Source organism: Tasmannia lanceolata, unplaced genomic scaffold (assembly GCF_043159265.1).
Source record: "Tasmannia lanceolata isolate RefF3 unplaced genomic scaffold, GAP_Taslan_0.1 ptg000044l, whole genome shotgun sequence".
NCBI lineage: Eukaryota > Viridiplantae > Streptophyta > Magnoliopsida > Canellales > Winteraceae > Tasmannia > Tasmannia lanceolata.
In genome coordinates this window covers 15,786,848-15,806,566 of record NW_027518721.1, presented here as the reverse complement: position 1 = coordinate 15,806,566, position 19,719 = coordinate 15,786,848, and the positions used below count along the sequence as shown (strand labels likewise).

At 39.1% G+C, this 19,719-nt stretch overlaps 1 protein-coding gene across 1 annotated transcript in view; it reads right to left on the bottom strand.

The window, feature by feature from the left end:
• Positions 1-12,670, bottom strand: part of FK (Ergosterol biosynthesis ERG4/ERG24 family) — a 29,928-nt gene extending 17,258 nt beyond the window's left edge. Inside the window, exons 1-5 of the mRNA XM_077374578.1 lie at positions 12,542-12,670; positions 12,311-12,428; positions 8,262-8,332; positions 3,659-3,715; positions 3,152-3,243 (exon numbers count right to left, since the gene is read on the bottom strand). Of these exons, the coding sequence (XP_077230693.1) occupies positions 3,152-3,243; positions 3,659-3,715; positions 8,262-8,332; positions 12,311-12,428; positions 12,542-12,589 (386 nt within the window). The 5' untranslated portion in view covers positions 12,590-12,670. The remainder of the gene's footprint in view (positions 1-3,151; positions 3,244-3,658; positions 3,716-8,261; positions 8,333-12,310; positions 12,429-12,541) is intronic.
• Between the last annotated feature and the right edge of the window lie 7,049 nt (positions 12,671-19,719).

Below are 19,719 nucleotides of genomic sequence, written 5' to 3'. Positions count from 1 at the left end.
TTACACCTCAAATTTTGATGTAGTATGGCCCACTATCCATTGCCCAAGAATATTGGTGATTTAATAAATTCCAAGACCCCCCAAGAGGATCACTTTCTACTTTGAAAATCCCAATAATATTCGAGATTTTATATTTTGCGTTCACATAAAGTCAAGCATTTTTCAAAAATACTATGGGGCCCACTTCATACGTGGTCCAAACCGTTCATTTATTGGGCCACAACATAAATAGGTTGCATCATGTAAATCATCACCATAGGATGATCCTAACCATTCAATCTATAGAGGTTTCTATAGCTAGCAATCCCATTATAGATCGGAGGGTTAGGATCATCCTATGGAGATGATTTACGGGGTGCAGGTGTGCAACCTACTTATATCGTGTGCAACAAATGAACAGATTGGATCATCATATGAATTGGGCCCTACTTTTTAAAAAAAACTTGACTTTACATTCATACACCATATAAAATCTCATAATTAACTAGTAGAGAGTTTTCACATGTATAGTCTAGCATTTTTCAAAAAGTATTGTACAGGCCATGCCATAGGATGATCCAGACCGTCCATTTGATGGGCCACAACGTTAATAGGCTATGCCCAAAAATTCATTTAAATGGAATGATCCTAGCCCTCTAATATATAGAGGTGTACATCATATTATGTTCCCACATAAATGAATTTTTGGGCATGACCTATTTTCATCTTGGCTCATCAAATGGATGGTTTAGATCATCCTGTGGTGCACCCCGTACAATACAATTTTTCTGATACGGGCTTACGCCATGTAAAATCTTATGACTAATCAAATTGACGGTTTTGATTGTCTTGTGGTGTACTATTTTTCAAATACGGGCCTACATCATATACAATCATGCAGATAATGTGCCATCCCCTCAGCAAATCAGTTGAAACGAGAGAGAGGGCATTGATTAATATTGAGAGAGAGAGAGAAGGGTTAATCTAGGTAGAAAAACGGCATTAATAGGTGGAAGATTCTGGATAGAGTTAATCTAGGTGGAAAAATGCATTAATTTAGTTGGCAAAAGCCTATAAGATAGGGAAGATTCATGATTTTCATAGAAGAGGGGTTAACTTTATGAAAACTCTTAATCCATAGATTTTGGAAATTTTCCAGATTTCAGGGGGGGGGTCAATTGCCCCCCCCACCCTGGAACCCCCCTTGGCTCCGTCCCTGACTATGGACCTTGTCACCTTGAGATGGCCGCTCTTCAGGCCAATCACACTTAGGACTTGGTTCCCATTCCTCATGGTGCTCAGCCAGTGGGTTGTCGTTGGGTCTTTACGATCAAGTATCTGCCGGATGGGACAGTTGAGCACCTGAAGGCGCGCTTTGTTGCAAATGGGTATACATAGATATTTAGGGTTGACTACATCGAGACTTTTTCCCTCGTTGCCAAAATCCCTTTTGTCAGAGTGCTGATATTCCTTGCTGTCAACCGAGGATGGCCCTTATTTCCACTTGATGACAAGAATGCCTTTCTCCATGGCGACTTGACTGAGGAGGTGTATATGAAGCAACCTCCAGGGTATGTTGCTCCGGGGGGGGGAGGAGATCTCCTCCTAAGAGTGCCGACTGCACAAATCTTTATATGGGCTCAAACAATCTCCTAGAGCATTGTTTGGAAGATTCAGTGATGCTATTATGCGATTTGGTATGACACGGTGTGCAGTTGACCACTCTATATTTAGTCAGAGACCTGATGATGGGCATGTCCTTCTCATAGTCTATGTGGATGGCATTATCATTACAGAGAGTGACACGGATGGCATATAGAGGTTAAAGGCATTTCTTCAAAAAGAATTTTCCACAAAAGACCTAATGCTTCTGAGATACTTTTTGGGAATCGAGGTAGGTTATTCTAGGAGCAGTCTCTCCCTCTCACAGAGGAAGTATGTACTAGATCTGTTAGATGAGACTGATTCTATGGGTAGGAAGCCAGCAGTTGACCAGTACAAAAAAAAAAAAAAAAGGAAGCCAGCAGTGTCCCAATGGACCCAAATACAAAGCTACATCCAGACGAGGAAGACTTGCTAGATGACCCTGGCAGATATAGACGACTAGTAGGGAAACTGATCTACCTTATAGTTACTCGCCCAGATATTTCATATGCAGTGGGGTGGTTAGCTAGTTCATGACTGCACCACGCACCTCCCATTGCACTGTCGTGATTCAGATTATTCGCTACTTGAGAAGTGCGCCGGGCAAAGGCTTGTTATTCAAGAAGCATGGACATGAGAAGTTGGAAGGATTTCGTAATGCAGAATAAGCAGGGTCACCAGCAGACAGGAGATCTACCACGGGATATTGTACCTTTTTTGGAGGTAACTTAGTGTGTTGGAAAAGTAAGAAACAAGACGTGGTAGCCAAGTCGAGTGCAGAGGCAGAATATCGTGCCATGTCACACACAGACGGAGAACTTGTTTGGTTGCGCTCTCTTCTATCTGAGATCAACTTCCCTTCCTTATCTCCTGCTCAGCTTTGTTGTGATAATAGAGCTGCGATTCACATTGCCACCAATCCTGTGTTTCATAAACGAACCAAGCTCATAGAGGTGGATTGTCATTTCATACACCAAAGGATCCAAAAAGGAGACATATACACTACTTTCACTAGATCCATAGATCAACTAGCTCATGTAATTACCAAGCCCTTGAGTAAAGCCAAGATAAATGATATTTGTAACAAGCTAGGAATGTATGACATCTACATTCCAGCTTGAGGGGGAGTGTTACAGTGTATGGTATTTGTACTTTTCTTTTCATATACATAAGTGAGGGGGAGCATCTCTCCAACTCACTCTTCTTCTTCATTCTCCTCTCCTCTCGTCTCTCAACAATACATATATGACATATATTGTACAATCAAACTCTCAGGTCATTGACAGCATATTGAACGCTCAAATGAAAAAAAACGTTGCTTGCATTAATCCTATGAAAACCTAATCAGAAAAATTTAAATGAGTGCATTCTCTTTTTTGCATTTATATTGATCAAGTAGAAACGGGAAGTTATTAAAATGAAAAACAGAAAAAAAGGGTGCTCCATCACTCTCCAACTATGATTTACTATTTCAAAAAAAGCAAACTCTTAAATCTCAATAAAAACGTAAGTGAATGCTTCAAAGTACCAGTCATGGATTAAATTTCCCGTGACATGCGGCTTTAAAGATGAACACTGATCATGAGACCTGCAGCCAGCAGCATATAGTACCAAAGATACCTGGGCATAGAAGCAAAGAGTAAGAACAATTGAAAGGCAACAATTATCATGAGACTGTATGTGTGCATGCCATAAACAGGCCAGATCTACAACATGAAGGGGGCATATAGACATGTTGTTATATTTAATCTAATCACAAACAAATTGAAAATATTTCATCTTTTCCATAAAAAACTGCTAGTGAAGGTGCATCATAAGCATATATACATGGATCTAAAATCTTCACTAAGACTAAAAATTCATATCGCATCCAAAAGAGACAGAGATAGTTGTGGTCAGCTAGAGTAACTAGGCAGATAGTGATAAGAAATCCATCATTTGAAATAGACAATGCTAATATAATAACCCCATTCCTTTACAACAAAAATTTCTTCTGAATGTTAAACAAGCTACTGAAATACACAAATGAACTTACAAGAAGGCTGAACACAAAAGTAGCAGAGAGAAGTTCAACTCCCTTGTCTGCTACCACCTGAAATCAATCTTAAAGATATTACTTCAACTTCAAACAAAGTTAACGCAATATTTTGGGTGCTATAAAGTGTAAGAACTGGATTCTTCTGTAATTTGAGAATATAAAAATCAGAAGAATTAATTAATTGAATCTAAGTGTGTGTGTGTGTGTGTGTGTGTGTGTGAAGGGAATAATGCTATGAAGTGTAAGAACTGGATTCTTCTGGAATTTGAGAATATAAAAATCAGAAGAATTAATTGATTGAATCTAAGTATGTTTGTGCGAGTAAAGGGACTAATGGATAAGCAAAGGCTCACAATACCGGTAAGACCATGTCTTCCTATGGATGTGAAATGGGAATATATCAATAAGATCCATTCTAATATTGTAATATATCAGTACCGGAGCTACATCCATGAGATAGAATGAGATTTCCAAAGGTGGTTGACTATGACACGGAATTTAGTATTCTTTCTTCCCTTCTATAATAAAATTGTTATTAACAACATTTAAGTTAGGAACAGGACATAAGTATCATGCCAAGAATACATAAAAAGGACACACCGAGGCAGTTGGCTCTTCGGCATAAAGTCACGGGTATGCTCCCTGTTGACGAGTGTTTGAATCCCGCCTCCGACTTACCTGATACACGTGGTGTGTGTGTCGTTGCGTGTATCCGTAGGGACTAGTCCTACTCCCGAAGGGGGTGGGGACATCCTACGTCATCAAAAAAAAAAAACATAAAAAGGAACCGACATATAGATGGGTAAAGTGAACGCCACAGATAGATACATTTTTTTAAGACTAAAATTGAAAATTAGCGTACCCAGTGTAGACACATTAGACTAGATAAATCAGCTTCCACTACGATATTAGCATCTAGATACATTAGATGCTAATGTCATAGCGGAAGCTGATTTATTATATCAAGAATGTTTTCGAATGCTTCTACACCCAATATCCAGGAAGAGGCGCAAAAGAATGTGTATCCCAAGTCCCAACTAGAATAGGTTCCAAATTATCAATTTAAAATATATATATATATATATATATATATGAGAGTAGAGTTGCTGCGCTCAAGCACAGAGACAGGGGTGGGCCACATTTTTGGTGGGATCCAAAGCATTCATTTGATGGGCCCTTTCATGGGTAGGGTGTCCACCAAAAATCAGCTTCATTGGATCACCTTAGGGTGTCCATTTGTAGGGCCAAAAATGAACAGATTTGTGGACAAACAGTATCTGCCCATTTTTGCCCCACAAATGGACACCCATTGGTGATCCAATGGAGCAGATTTTTGGTAGCCCCCGCCCATGGCCCCCCCTGTTTCTATGCTCGAGCGCAGCTAAGCCTAGTAGCGCTCGAGCGCAACAACCCTTTTCTCATATATATATATATATGAGAAAACGGTTCCTACACATGTGTAGAGAGTTCTCTACACACTAGCTTAAAATACAGTGGGGGCCCACATTGTTTGGGTGATCCAAGCCATCCATTTTAAAGGCCCTCACATAGATAGGGTGTCTACAAAAAATCAGATCCATAGGATCATCCCAACCCTACGATTTGTGGAGGTAAAATGGATGTCTTTAAACCTTCACAAATTAGTCCATTTTTTGCCTCCACAGTTCGAATGGTTAGGATGATCCTATGGATCTGATTTTTTGTGGACACCCTATCTATGTGAGGACCTTAAAAATGAATGGTTTGGATCACCCAAATAATGTGGCCCCCACTGTATTTTAAGCTAGTGTGTAGATAACTTATCTACACATATGTGTAGGAACCGTTCTCTCTCTCTCTCTCTCTCTCTCTCTCTCTCTCTCTCTCTCTCTCTCTATCTATATATATATATATATATATATATATATATATAGAGGAAACTGTTGGTGAGCTTAAGCTCACCAAACTTATGGTGAGCTAGCTTGCCCAATCACATGGGGGAACACTTTGTTAGGATGATCCAAACCATTCATTTGAAAGTCCCTTACATAGATGGGGGGTGTACCAAAAATCAGCTCCATAGGATCATCCTAACCCCTCCATTTGTGGAGGACAAAAATGGACAGACACAAGTCTGTCCAGTTTTGTCCTCCACAAATGGAGGAGTTAGGATGATCCTATGGAGCTGATTTTTGGTACACACCCTATCTATGATAAGGCCTTGCAAATGAATGGTTTGGATCACTCCCCAAAATGTGGGACCCATGTGATTGGGCAAGCTAGCTCACCATAAGTTTAAGCTCACCAACAGTTTCCTCATATATATATATATATATATATATATATATATATAACTTGATGAAAACCCCTAGGGTACAAGATCAAATTAGCGTAGATTGGGTTTCTTATCCCGAAAATCAGTACTCCTTTGTGAGAAAAAAAAATCAGACTAGAGAACAATCTAACTGACGCAAAATTCAGTTAAAAAGGTAGGTAGACCAGTTTAACCACTTCAGATTCCAAACTGAGGTACCCAGCGATCTGCTCGTAATCCCACTGATTTCATTGGCTCTGAACTATGATCCTTTCCGCATCTATAGACCATTTATCTCACCAAAGAAAAACTCTGATGTAGCTAAAATTTTTAAGAGGGAAGATGCCAGGAGAAACTTTCTGGACAAATCGTCTCTCAGAAGTTCTGTGCACCTATTTAAGTCACGACAATTTTCAATAACAAGTCATATTAAGACCAAAAATAGGAAAAAAATGTCCCTTGAAAAACTTCAAAAAAAAAAAATTAACCTTGCTCTAAATTTCCCAAGCCAAAAAAATTAACTTCGCAAGCATTTTAAATTCATGTTGCACGCAAATTTCAGAAAAAACAATTATTCTTATAGGGAATTTGTTCCACGACCCATATAACAACTTTCAATTATCATATCTAAGGCTTCAGAGTCAAGTGAATAAAAAGTTGGAAAATGATCAGAAGAGAGTCCACATTTACATCCTGTTGCATTCAATGAGAACTAACATGGATGTCAATCAATCTAATGGTTTGCAGTGCCCTGCATTCCAAAGCCAAAACCAAATCATTTGGTTCCCGTGCATACTGCACACTAACTGAAGCAGACCAGATTATGCAAGAGTACCTAGAAGTTCCAGATCAAGCCATGAGGAAACCGTCAAGAGGAGCACAAGTTTATATGAAAATGCAAGTCATCGATTGATAGCTCAGATTGTCGACCAATGAACCAATCCATCGATCATAGTGTTTATCCATCGATCGAGGGAAAACATAGAACAATAACTACAAAAATTGTTTTTAGTCTGTTCTATTTCACTTTTCTTTATTTTCTTTGACCCCTAGCAAATCAGAAGTCTAATTCCATGCAAGTTCTGTTATTATAAATCGCCATTCAAAAAAAAGTTCTGTTACTATAAAAGCAACATGTTCTAGGATTTTAGGAGAGATGATATTATGTTATGTTTGATTCTAGATTTTGCCTATGTAGTTTTGACTCTATTTTGAAAGAGACATGAGTTAGATATGGTTTTTCTACTTGATTTCACCCATTCTTCTTGTTTTCATAACTTGCAAGCTGAAATATAATCCTCAAATTTGTGCGTTTCCGCTTTCGCACTACATAAGATTGGTATCAAAGCCTGAGTTAGGCCTTTGGAATAGATCATGTCGACCCAACGAAAATCCACAATTGAAGAAGATGCTAAGTATGATTCAAGAGAAATAGTAGCAGAGTTACGCCGATAAGTTGAATATCTATAACTATAAGATCAAATTTCGTTACAACTTTTTTCCTATGTGGATGAAGAAAAGGATTTGGTTGAAGATATGGAAGATCTTTCCCATCAAATAATATTGGTTTTTAATACTTATGACGATGATTCCTACTACTACTACGAAGTCTATTATGATGATTCTCCGCCAATTTGAGATGCTTATGACGATGATGTTAACGATGAGGAAGAAAATATGCCGATTTTTTGGGTTTATGATGGTGAGAATGAAGAACTACCAATTGAAGAAACCACACTGACTATGAGGATTATGAAGATGGTGAGGCTGAAGGGGAATTTGAAGATGAAGATGAGTCATACAGAGACGAAAGCAAAGCACTTGTAGCTAGAGGATCTTTTCTATCTCTACGAAATAGTCTAGTCAGTGTGTTTCGTACAACCAATGATGGAGATATGTGTCCTTCGGTGATCGATAACGGAAGTCACGTCCCGTTGAAGGAGAACAGTATGAAGGACATGTTCATCTTCTAGATTCAAGTCCCAGAGCAGATAAATCCTCACCATAAATACAGCTCCCCTTGTATTTTACCAAGACAACCAATTTCAAGAGACTAAGTAGTATGCCTCAATGATTTAGGCTTTTGTTAAATTCAGTTCAAATATGTATGCCAGAGCATATTCTTCTGAAGCATAAGTTTACCTTCATCTTTTCAAGGAATAGCAAGACCTATAGATAAACTCTAAGCACGCTCTTGAAAGGAATACAGCAGAAGCATATTTTCTCAAGATTAAATAGTTTTCAATCTAGGGCAAAGATAGCACAAGAGAAAAATGGTGCTAAAATTTAAATTTCTAGGAAATGTACCGTAGGTGATATCAGCTTCATGCTAACACCAATTCCCAACAAGGTAACCAGCAGAAGAAGTGACACCAGACCTGGTAAGGGAGAAAGAAATGAGAAATCTGGTAAATACTGTATTAGAAATAGATCAACTTACAGTTACAAAGCCATTCAATAGAATCAACAGATGAAAACATGAAGATACAAATGCAATCCTGAGAGTAAAAAGTATATTCACTATGCAACATGAACATTCCCTATCCAATACACCTGTGTACATTTCCATTATTCCGCAACTAGCACTTAAATATTAGAAGAGAAGATTTATTTATCACTCACAATCATAATTTCAGAAAGAAAAACATTGATTGATTGTTAACGACCCAAAAACTACAAAGCATTATGGAAATTTCAAAAGAACTGGGGACAATGCTGTCAAATTTGTATCCACAGTAGCTTCCTTTATTCATGATTAATACAAAATAATCACATAACTAAAATTTTCCAAACTAAATTTCCAGTAATCAGATATTCCTGATCACTTTTTGTACTGGAATTAGAATATAATATAATATATATAGGGCTTATTGTTCCTGCGCTAGAGCGCAAAAAAGCTTATCTGCGCTCGAGTGCATGAAAACAGGGTGGACCCACATTTTTTGGGTGATCCAAAGCATTCATTTGGAAGGCCCTTAACTAGATAGGGTGTCCACAAAAAATCAGATCCATAGGATCATCCTAACCCATCCAAAAGTGGAGGGAAAAAATGGGCAGATTTGTGGACAAACAGTGTCTGCCCATTTTTTCCCTCCACTTTTGGATGGGTTAGGATGATCCTATGGATCTGATTTTTGGTACACACCCCATCTATGGAAGTGCCTTCCAAATGAATGCTTCGGATCATCCCAAAAATGTGGGCCCACGTGATTTTTTTTTGCACTAAAGACAAGGTTTTAAATTTCGATTTCGGTCATCAACGAAACCAAACATTTTGGTTTTGGCATGAAATTTCGGCGGAAATCTTGCAAAATAATGGAAACATTTCGGTACAATATAATAACTCGGAATCTTTGTTTCCTTTATTATGTGAATGTAGCATAACAAATATAGAAAGTTTGGAAGAAACAAAACACTCTCCCATAAGCCCTAACATTTAGGTTTTCTTTCAGAAAAAATAGAACAAAGCACAGTCTAGTAGTCCTAGGACTGCCTGAATTGGTAATTCACCGAACAACCACGCCATACATTCACATCCCGGGGCCTACCATGGGTGACCTACAACAAAAAAACCTAAGCATCTGGTCATCCGTGAACGCCACCAGATGACCAGCTCAATCACTGTTTACATTGAGGAAGACTACCAATTCATGTGGTCTGAGTGCTACTATCTGTAGGCGGCAAGAACTCGCCACCAAGAACATCTGCCAATCTACCGGTGGCGAACACACAAAAATACCCAAGATCTTGCACAACAAGATGGAGAAAATGTATGCCAACAAAACACAATTACAAAGGGAGCAAATCACAAGCAACCACGAGAAGTCAAGGATATACGCGATTCACCACAATGGGCTATACTCCATGGACAAGGCAACACGCAATCAACTATTTAGAACCAAAATAGTACAATGTTACCTCCAACAGTAAAATCCACTGATTAAACCCTTCTCTCCAGCCTTCTATGTAGCCACAAAATAACCTCCAAGTCTCTACACCGAGTACATGGAAAACCCCTCCTTCGAGAAGTAGTTGGAAAATCCTCCAACACAATGCTTGTGCTACAATAGACAGAATCCAATGGAGAAGAATAATGGAAGAAGAAGAATACACCTTGTTAACCAAGAGGAGGAAAACCCCTTTTTGCTTCACCACAGAAAAGAGCCCAAGAGAAAACCTTCTTCTTGCCCTTAATTTCTCCTCAACCTTGAGTAGAAGAACCTTGTTTTTGCTTCACCCAAAAGCCCTCTTAGAGCCCCCCAAAGAAAACTCCTCTTGCCTTGCCCTAACTTTCTTCTTAATAAGAACATTGCTTTTGCTCCACCACAGAAGCCCTCCTATGACCCCCAAGAGAAAACCCTCTTGCCTTGCCCTGGCCTTTTCTCCTCTCCTCCCTGCATTTTCCCTTCTTCTTCAAAACCTTTGTTTCATATAGAATCCTACATGTAGAGAGAAAAACACATCCCACTTAAAAGGGCCAAGTGGGACCCGCTCTAAGAATGAAATAGAACCGGTGGTTTTGTATCACCAACTCAACAATCTCCACCTTGATGCATAATCACCGCCATGTCGAGCCTTCTTTCTTGAAGCCAAGAGAAGTTAAACACAGGTCCAACTTCTCTCCTTGAACCGTTTTAGTAAGCATGCCTGCCACATTCACTTTGGTTCCACTGTCAACAATCGGATCCTTCCGTCTTCTCATCAAAAAAGATCCACCTTAAATATGTGGCTAGTCATTTTCTCAAACGTTGCATCTCTCAAGCAATTTCACAAACACCTTGTGTGCAAAACCTGAATACTCTGATACCAATTGTAGGCGGCAAGAACCCGTTGCCAATAACATCCGCCAATCTACCACTGGCAAACACATGGAAATAGATGGAGAAAATATATGCCAACAAAATACAACCACAAAGGGAGCAAATCACAACCAACCACAAGAAGACAAGGAAATACGTGATTCACCACAATGGGGTACTCCACAGACAAGGCAACACTCAATCCACTATTTAGAACCAGAATAGTACAATGTTACCTCCACCAGTAAAATTCACCAATAAAACCCTTCTCTCCAACCTTCTATGTAACCACAAAATAACCTCCAAGACACTCTACACCGAGTACATGGAAAAACCCTCGTTCGAGAAGTAGTTGGAAAATCCTCCAACACAATGCTTGTGCTACAATAGACAAAATCCAATAGAAAAGATGGAAGAAGAAGAATGCATCTTGAGTAAACAAGAATAGGAGGAGAAACTCTTTTTGCTTCACCGCAAAAAGCCTTCCAAGAGCCCAAGAGAAAACCCTCTTCTTGCCCTTAATTTCTCCTCAACCTTGAGTAGAAGAAACTTGCTTTTGCTTCACCACAAAAGCCCTCTTAGAACCCCCAAGAGAAAACCTCTCTTACCTTGCCCTAACTTTCTCCTCAAGAAGAACCTTGCTTTTGCTCCACCACAAAAGCCCTCCAAGGGCCCCCAAGGCCCTGTTTGGTTCGCTGGGAGAGTAGTGGAAATAGTAGTCAACAGGAAGGTGACAAGGATGAGAGATGTGTAGAGTTGTCTAGAGGAGAATAGGGGAAGAGCGGTAGTGTGTTTGGTTGGGCGTCAAACATCTAGAAGAAGTGTGGAAAATATAGGGGTGTCATTACCAAAATAGATAGATAGTAGAAGAGAGAAAGAAAGAAAGAAAAATGTAATGATTACACATGACAAGACATATTCTACTCTTCTCCCTTTTAAAATCCACCAAAATGGAGGTTTTTGGTTCGAAGATTAGTAGGGGGGACAAATCCGCCACATAGGAGCCACATAGGAAAAAAACTAATAATGATGTCCCCTCCATGTCTTGTAGTCAAATGGAATTTGCACTCAAATTTGGCAACCAAACAACATCATGCGTTCCATATTCCGGGAAATGCCCAGCCGTCTTCCACATTTTTTGCAACCAAACAGGGTCTAAGAGAAAACCATCTTGCCTTGCTCTAGCCTTTTCTCCTTTCATCCCTACATTTTCCCTTCTTCTTCAAACCCTCTCTTTCTTATACAAACCATATATATATATATATATATATATATATATATATATATATATATATAGAGAGAGAGAGAGAGAGAGCACATCCCAAGTGGGACCCGCTCCAAGAATGAAATAGAACTGATGATTTTGTATCACCAAACTCAACACTATCCTTTTCTCAAGGGACTATCAAAGAAATATACAGAAAAACGGAACATTCATTTGACCACAATATCTTCGGACATTACAATGTCCAAACAATCAGAGAAAATATCAGAAAAGCAAAGCAATCTGATTGAAACTAATTACAAGAAAAAGAAGCAAAATGCATAGATTCGCACCATTGCATCGGTAATGGAGTCTAGTGCCATCTGATAAAATCGCGCCAGGGATGATCTTGCCAGGGAGAAGAGATCCTGCTATAGCTAAGTACACGAAGAATGATAGAAGCAAGATGACCTAGGCCAAGGAAAAATGAGAAAGTAAACAACATGTAAATAAAAGAGAGGAAAACGAAATTAGGTTTACAGAAAGAGAAAGCCAATGCGTTTTGGATCTTAGGGTTTGCTTACCGAACTCCATGAAGGGATTAAAGCGAGGAGAAGAGAGTCCAAGTCCATTCTCTTCCCTCTCTCTCTCTCTCTCTCTCTCTCTACTTATGTTTATCTCAAATACGCAGTAGCAGCTAGCAAGTAGCAAAACGGTACGGACAAAAAGCAAAATGATATGATCTGAGCCGTTGATTAACCTTCTCATCTATTTTTTAACCGTTTCCACAGGGGCGGGCCCTACAGGGACAGTTTCAGCTAATTACATCCCCATGAACAAGAAAACGGAATCTTTTGTAGGAATAAAGGTCAAAACGGCAAGCGTTATAGCGAACATTAGCGAGATGATAAATTCGCACTCCCTGTAGGATAATTCGCACCCCTGATAAGGTATAACATGAATTGTGGCAGACTTGAAACGTTTTTTTGGGCAAATCACGTTACAAGTGGTGCGAATTATTCTGGAGTGGCTGCGAATTTATCATCTCCCCGAACTTGTTCATGCAAAACATGCGAGTTTTTGTACGGTGTGTGGCTGTATTGTCCATTATTTTTCAATGTACTGTAGGGCCCACTCCATAGGATGATCCAAACCGTTCAAGGATCTTCCTATGGAAATGATTTCTGGAGTACAACCTGATAACATTTTGGCCCAACAAATTGGACGGTTTGGATCATCCTATGGAGTGGGCCGTCCAAGGATCATCCTATGGAAATGATTTTCGGATACAACCTAATTACATTGTGGCCCAACAAATGGACGGTTTGGATCATCCTATGGAATGGGCCGTAGAGAACTTTTTTTAAAAAATATTGGACTATGTAACATCCACACACCATGTAAAATCTCGCATGCATACTTGATTTTATTTTGTCAAAGTATAAAGCTTAAAATCAAGTATTTAATAGCAACAAAGAAATTCGCATTTAAAAAATTAAATGTATAAGATATTTAATCTGTATTATGCATAATGATAAAACTTGGGTGGCCTGTATGGTTATTTAAAACCTTATAAATGTAAAGTTTTCTTTAACTATTAAATACCTTATAAACGTAAATACCTTCGCAGCTATTAAATATCTTATACAAGTGGATTTCTCTAGAGCTATCAAATACCTTGTAGATGTAGATTGCTTTATAGCTATTAAAAATGTTCTATTTTTAAGCTATGTCTTTATTTCTACCTCGTAAACATTTAATCATCGAAGCACATATTTTTCACATGAATAATGTGCTCCTTTTTCTTGTATATAAATAAATTTATCTGTGTACGGCATTTAATAATTATAAAAAAAAAAAAAAAACTTCACATTTATAAGGTTTTAAAAAAACCTCGAAGGCCACATGCATGTGTGTGAACAGTGATCATGTAAAAACTAGGTGCTTTTGGTGTGGAGGGGTTGTCACCTTGATACAATAAGTTGTTCTTCAGTTGATGTGGCGGAAGGTGACATCATAAGTTGTCCTTATAATGTTCACATTTATAAGGTTTTAAAAAACCTCAAAGGCCGCATGCGTGATGGGTGAGCATTATTCGTACCAAAATTGTGTGTTTTCGTGAAGATGCACTGCCACCGTGATACAAATAAGTTGTTCTTGTTAGGGCGGTGGGAAGACCAAAGGTCGGTTAATTAAAAAAGAGAGACTTGAAGCATTGCTCTCAATACAGCCCCAAGTCTTAAGAGTGTCATATCTACAAGAATGCTTATGACATAACTCATAAAGAGTTGAGGAGCATTTTGAGTTTGACATTCTATTCAGGATGTAATTTGCAGTCAAGGTTGTTTCTCCTCAATAACAACTACTCAACTAGGCATGTCAGCTGTCAATAACATAGAGTTTAATATTTCTGTTAACGTCATGTTCTTACATTTAGCTATGCCATTAGATTGAGGCGAGTAAGGAGCAGTAGTTTCAAGGATTACACCCTGAGAGGCACAGAAGCCCTTGAACCCTGTCGTTGTGTATTCTCCTCCTCTATCACTCATAAATCTCTTAATTTTCATGTTCAGTTGTAATTCAACTCGATTCTTGAAAACTTTAAACTTATCAAAAGCTTCATCCTTTTATTTTAACAAATAAATATGATAATATCTTGACATATCATCGATAAAGGTGATTAAATACTTCTGACCACCTCTAGTAGTGAAACTTTAAAATCACAGAGATCAGAATGTATCAACTCAAGAAGTTGTGTGCTCCTAAAAATCTGGAGAAAAGGTTTTCTTATAATCTTAGTTTGAGCACAAACCTCACACCTATCAAACTTAATTGACATATCTAATGGGATATTATAAGTTTTAGCAAGTTGGACCATTTTCCGATAGTTCACATGTCCCAATCGGTTGTGTAACAACTTAGGATCAATAAGTGGTGAACTAACCTGATTAATAGTCTTATTTGCTAAACTCAATCTATACATACCATTGATTAAGAAGGCACAACCAAAATAGTATGAGTTAACAGTTAAAGTTACTCTACCAATAAAAAATGAAGTGCACATACCAGCATTATCAAGCAAATTAATGAAAATCAAATTCTTTTGAATATGAGGAACTACTTTAACAGCTTTTAAAGTTAGTATTTTACCTGAAGAAAGGGCCAAGTTCGCAGTACCAGTGTGAGTGACCTCTACATCTGCTCCACTAGCCATTGTAACAGTCTCCTTTACTTTGGTAACATCATTGAGAAGTTTCTTTGAATTGCACACATGACAAGTCACACCTGTATCTAACCACCACTCTAAAGAAGTACTGGCCTTATCTTTGCCCATCATAGCAACAAAACTTTTAGGCTCAGCCTTATCTACCAACATAGTGTAGACACCCCATTTTGACCAGACCCTAAAACCCCTAAAATAGAGTCGAGGTCTCGGAGGTGAAGAAATTCCTGAAGAATGGACCCAAAATGAGAAGAAGGTTTGAGTTCTTGAGCATCTTATTGTGCGTATTTGTGGGTACAAATTCCCCAGGAGATTATTGATGACCCCAAGGACACCCCTGCAAAATTTCATGGCAATCGGACGAAAAATGGAAAATAAGACAAGTCAAGTTTATGCCATTATCAATGTTGTATTGTTTTGTCTTTGTTAAAGGAAGCAGAAGGGGAGTGAATCATCCAGTTTGGGTGTGCTGATATTAATTCCCTTTATCTATAAAAGGCAAGATATTTTTGTTTGGTAAAAAGGGGATTTGCAACCTCTACAAGGGTGATATTGTAATTTTGGTATTGCTTTTGTTGTAAGCAATTTCTAAGAACCATTGGATCAAATCAGAGGGCTAGGATTGAGTAGGGAGAAGAGAATCTCTTTCTTTATTTTTATCTTATTTTCTACTCAGAGCACCCCCTGTTAACTAAATGAATAACCTTAAATACACTAAGGGGGGCTGTCCAAGTAAATAGGAGGGGGGTAAATATATCATTTCCCTTTATAAAACCCAAAGGGAATTAGGGTGAAGAGGTCAGATTTTTAGAGAGTGAATAGCAGAGAGAGAGAGAGAGAGAGAGGTTTAAGCCGTCTTCTCCTGCCAACTCCATTCCCGCCAGCCGATCTCCAACCTCCACCTCTTTAAACCCCTTCCTTTAAACCCAAACCCCAACTCCACTGGCCATCCACCATTAAATCCGGCAAGAATCCGACCCCCATCACCATTCTCAAACCCTCTGTAGATTTTCTTCTCCCTCTTCTCAGCCACCATCCCTATCTCCTCCACCGAATCCCCACCTTTGTTAAACCCATTTTTTCTTCCACCTCTGGCCACTCCTCCGGCCAACCTCCCCCCACCGGCCATCCTCTGCCATTTCCCCAAACCCATTTTCAAAAATCTACCGACCATCTTCTTCACCTCTCCACTCAAACTCATTTCATAACATATACTAAACCCACTCTCAAAACCCCATCTCTGCAACTTCCAAAATCCAGCCGGTTATATCAGCCACCATACTCCATTTCTTCTCCACCCTTCCATCTCCACCACCTCCACCACCTTCTTCTATCCCCATCACCGCACCCATCTCCACTCCTACAAACCCCAATCTCCTCTTTCCGACAAATCCGCTAGAGCTCCGACCTCCATCACCCATCACAGCCACCATCTCAACGCAAGATCCCTCTTCCTCCTTAACTCTCTCATTTGATTTTCTGGATTTTAGGGATCTTCATTTGGGGAGAGATAGAGGGAGAAAGAGAGGATTTAGCCTCCTCTTTCCGGCACCGTCGTCGGAGCTCCGATTACCTCCACTCCCACTATTTTCTACCACCCCTACCACCATCTCCACCTCCCAAAACCCACTTCGATTTTCATCTTCAAACTCATTTCAAAACTCATCAAACCCACCTTGCCATTTATTCTGGCAATCCCCAAAAATTCCGGCAATCGATTCATCGATCTTGCCACCGAATAAAAATTTCTGCAATTCAAACTTAGATCCAACACCGTCGCAATCCCGGAGATGCTCGACCATCATTTCCGGTGCCGGCATTAAAATTTCAGGGAACCCTCTGCATTGGCAATTTTTTCCAGGCAGGTAATGTTTTTCCTTTGGCATATGATCTTTTCATTATAAAGCTCTAAAATTTACATGAAATTGACTTGTTTCTTTTAGGCTATTGACTGGTTTTCTTTTTCATTGTAGCATTTGTAAATGGTAATAGCTATTGGCTATTTGATTTCATCTTCCTTTCACTAGTAATGAGAAATGAAGTGTGTAGTGCAATTTGCTAGGTTTTAATGCTAGCATTACCATGTATGAAGCAGCCTTATCTTTGCTGCTTAGACGAATTTCTTTCTCGTTCTCTCTTTGAGAATTCTCATGATCTGTTAAGAGGGATAAGATGAGCGGAAAACAATTGTTTGAATAGGGTGGTGCTGATGTTGGTCTTCTGACATGCGCACTACCATGTTTGCCACCGTACCTCTTAGCTTACCTCTTTTAACATGATCAGTTTCTTGTGCTTAATGTCATTTTGAGAACTGTAATGATCATGCATAATGGAGATGGCGAATTTAAGCAAGGTGAATTAAAGTGGTGTTGAAGGCATGTTTATGGGAACTTTTGCACGTGTGTAGAACATTATTCATTCTAGTAGGTTTGAATTGTTATAAGTCATTTAACCTTAGCTATTATGCTCTCTGACAAGCATTGTTTAAATGATTTCATGATTTATTACACTTGTTCTTTGTTTATACATATTTGTCTCCGCGAATGATATTCATTAAGAATTTAGAGCTTCTTTAATATTCTCTGATCATCTGTGTTTTGTTATTAAAATAATTTCGAGAGTGACTATTAAAATGATGGGATTATTAAGGTTCTAAAATGTCACTTGGAGATGTGATTTAACTTGATGTTTGGGGTTATCTTCTTAGACATAATCTCATTGCCCAGGGTTATTCATTCCAATGCTGAAAAAATGAATTGTACTCACATAATCGTATAAATCTGTCTACAAATAACCTGTTGTGCTGTATGGAATACTATGTGAATCATATGAAATTGAATCTCAATAGACTTATATCAATTAAATTCGGCGTGAATTGTATTTCTTAGGGTTGCTGAGAGTCATTCGTTGATATAGAATATTATTCACTTTAAGGATTATTCTTTCACTTCATGAGGAGTATTGTCAACCCAGTTACCTTGCAAGTAATTCATAAACTTCATTTCAAGTTTCCTTTTCTTCGTTGGGCAACCTGTGGAAATTTGACTTCTTTTGCGATCCTCTCGATATCATTTGTAGGTTTTCTTCGAGTTATGATCCTCTCTTTGTGCGTTTTTGAGATACTCTTCAACTCTAGGGATTTCACCGATTTAGGGAGCTTTCCCTTTGGCTCAGGCTATGACGGAATGCTTCTTGAGCCAATCCTTCCCTCCCTGTATTAGAGTTTTCACAGGTTGAGAGGTCTCTTCCTCTTTAGGGAAAATTAGGAGTCTGTCCTACCGTCATAAAGAGTTAGGAGTCTGCCCTACCGTCATAGAATAATAGGAGTCTGTCCTACCCTCATAGAGTTAGGAGTCCGTCCTGCTTTCATAAAGCTTAGGAGTCTGTCCTACCCTTATTGAGTTTAGGAGTCTGTCTTATCCCCTATAGAGTTTAGGAGTCTGTCCTGCCACCTATAGAGTTAGGAGTCTGTCCTACCGTTTTAGGGTTTAGGATTTTGTTCTATCCCTTCATAAAGTTTAGGATTCCGTCCTTCCATCTTTCAGAGTCGGTCTTGGCATGTTCCTAGGTTTCGTAGTTTAGAAAATTTCCGAACTACGGATGGCTTGATCCCTAGCTGAGGGGTACGTAGGCAGCTCAGGCTTGCAGCTGGCATCCTGAGTTCAGTCACAACTTCAAAAACTTCTATAAGCTTCAAAACCTTTCAAACCTTCCAAAACTACAAAAATTCTTCAAAATAACCTTGCAAATTCATTTTTCAAAAGATCTTCCCATAGAGTTAGGAGTCAGTCCTAGGCGTGTGGGGTTAGGAGTCTGTCCTGGATGTTTTGATTTACCGTGTCTGGTCGTGTGAGTGTCCCTAGAGTTAGGAGGCCTCGAGTCGTGGTCGGCTAGACACTTAGTCGATCCGATGGCTAGACTAGAACGCACTTAGATAGCCCATGGTTTTCCTTAGGACTCACAGCCCAGTCATACATAGGGTGTAGGGTCCACTTGCATTAGTTAGGGCATATAGAGAGTCCTAAAAATTACCATTCACTTGAACTTAAGTAATGGCGCAAGAAGCTTTAAAAACTAGTCAGGTTTAGTTGATCGAGTCTAGGATAGCGGTCCTAGAGGTTTAAGCATTGTAGTTTAGAATAGGCCGCCGAACTATGTTGACTCTGATTCTTCCCGAGGCCGAGATACGTAGAGCAGCGGGATGGATGGCCATCTTGGTCCGAGTCAAGTATCATATTAGAGTCTTAGGGTTTGTCCTGTTATATTGTGTGTGGAGTCAAGTCGTGCTGCGTGTTTTGTTGTGTTTTCTTACTTTCATGTACAGACCCTATACTTTTAGCTTTAGCATGCATGTATTTGCCCATTAGAACTTAGACACCAGTTAGGCATGACACTCATAACCTAGCTATTCTTAGGTGGCATTTCTTTCATTTCTTTTGTGTGTGTTTATTATTCCTCTCTGAGACATGCATGATTAGCTAGACGTTATCTCGGGGATATTCGTTCCCATTTCACATGATTTTCGCCCAAAATTCTTCA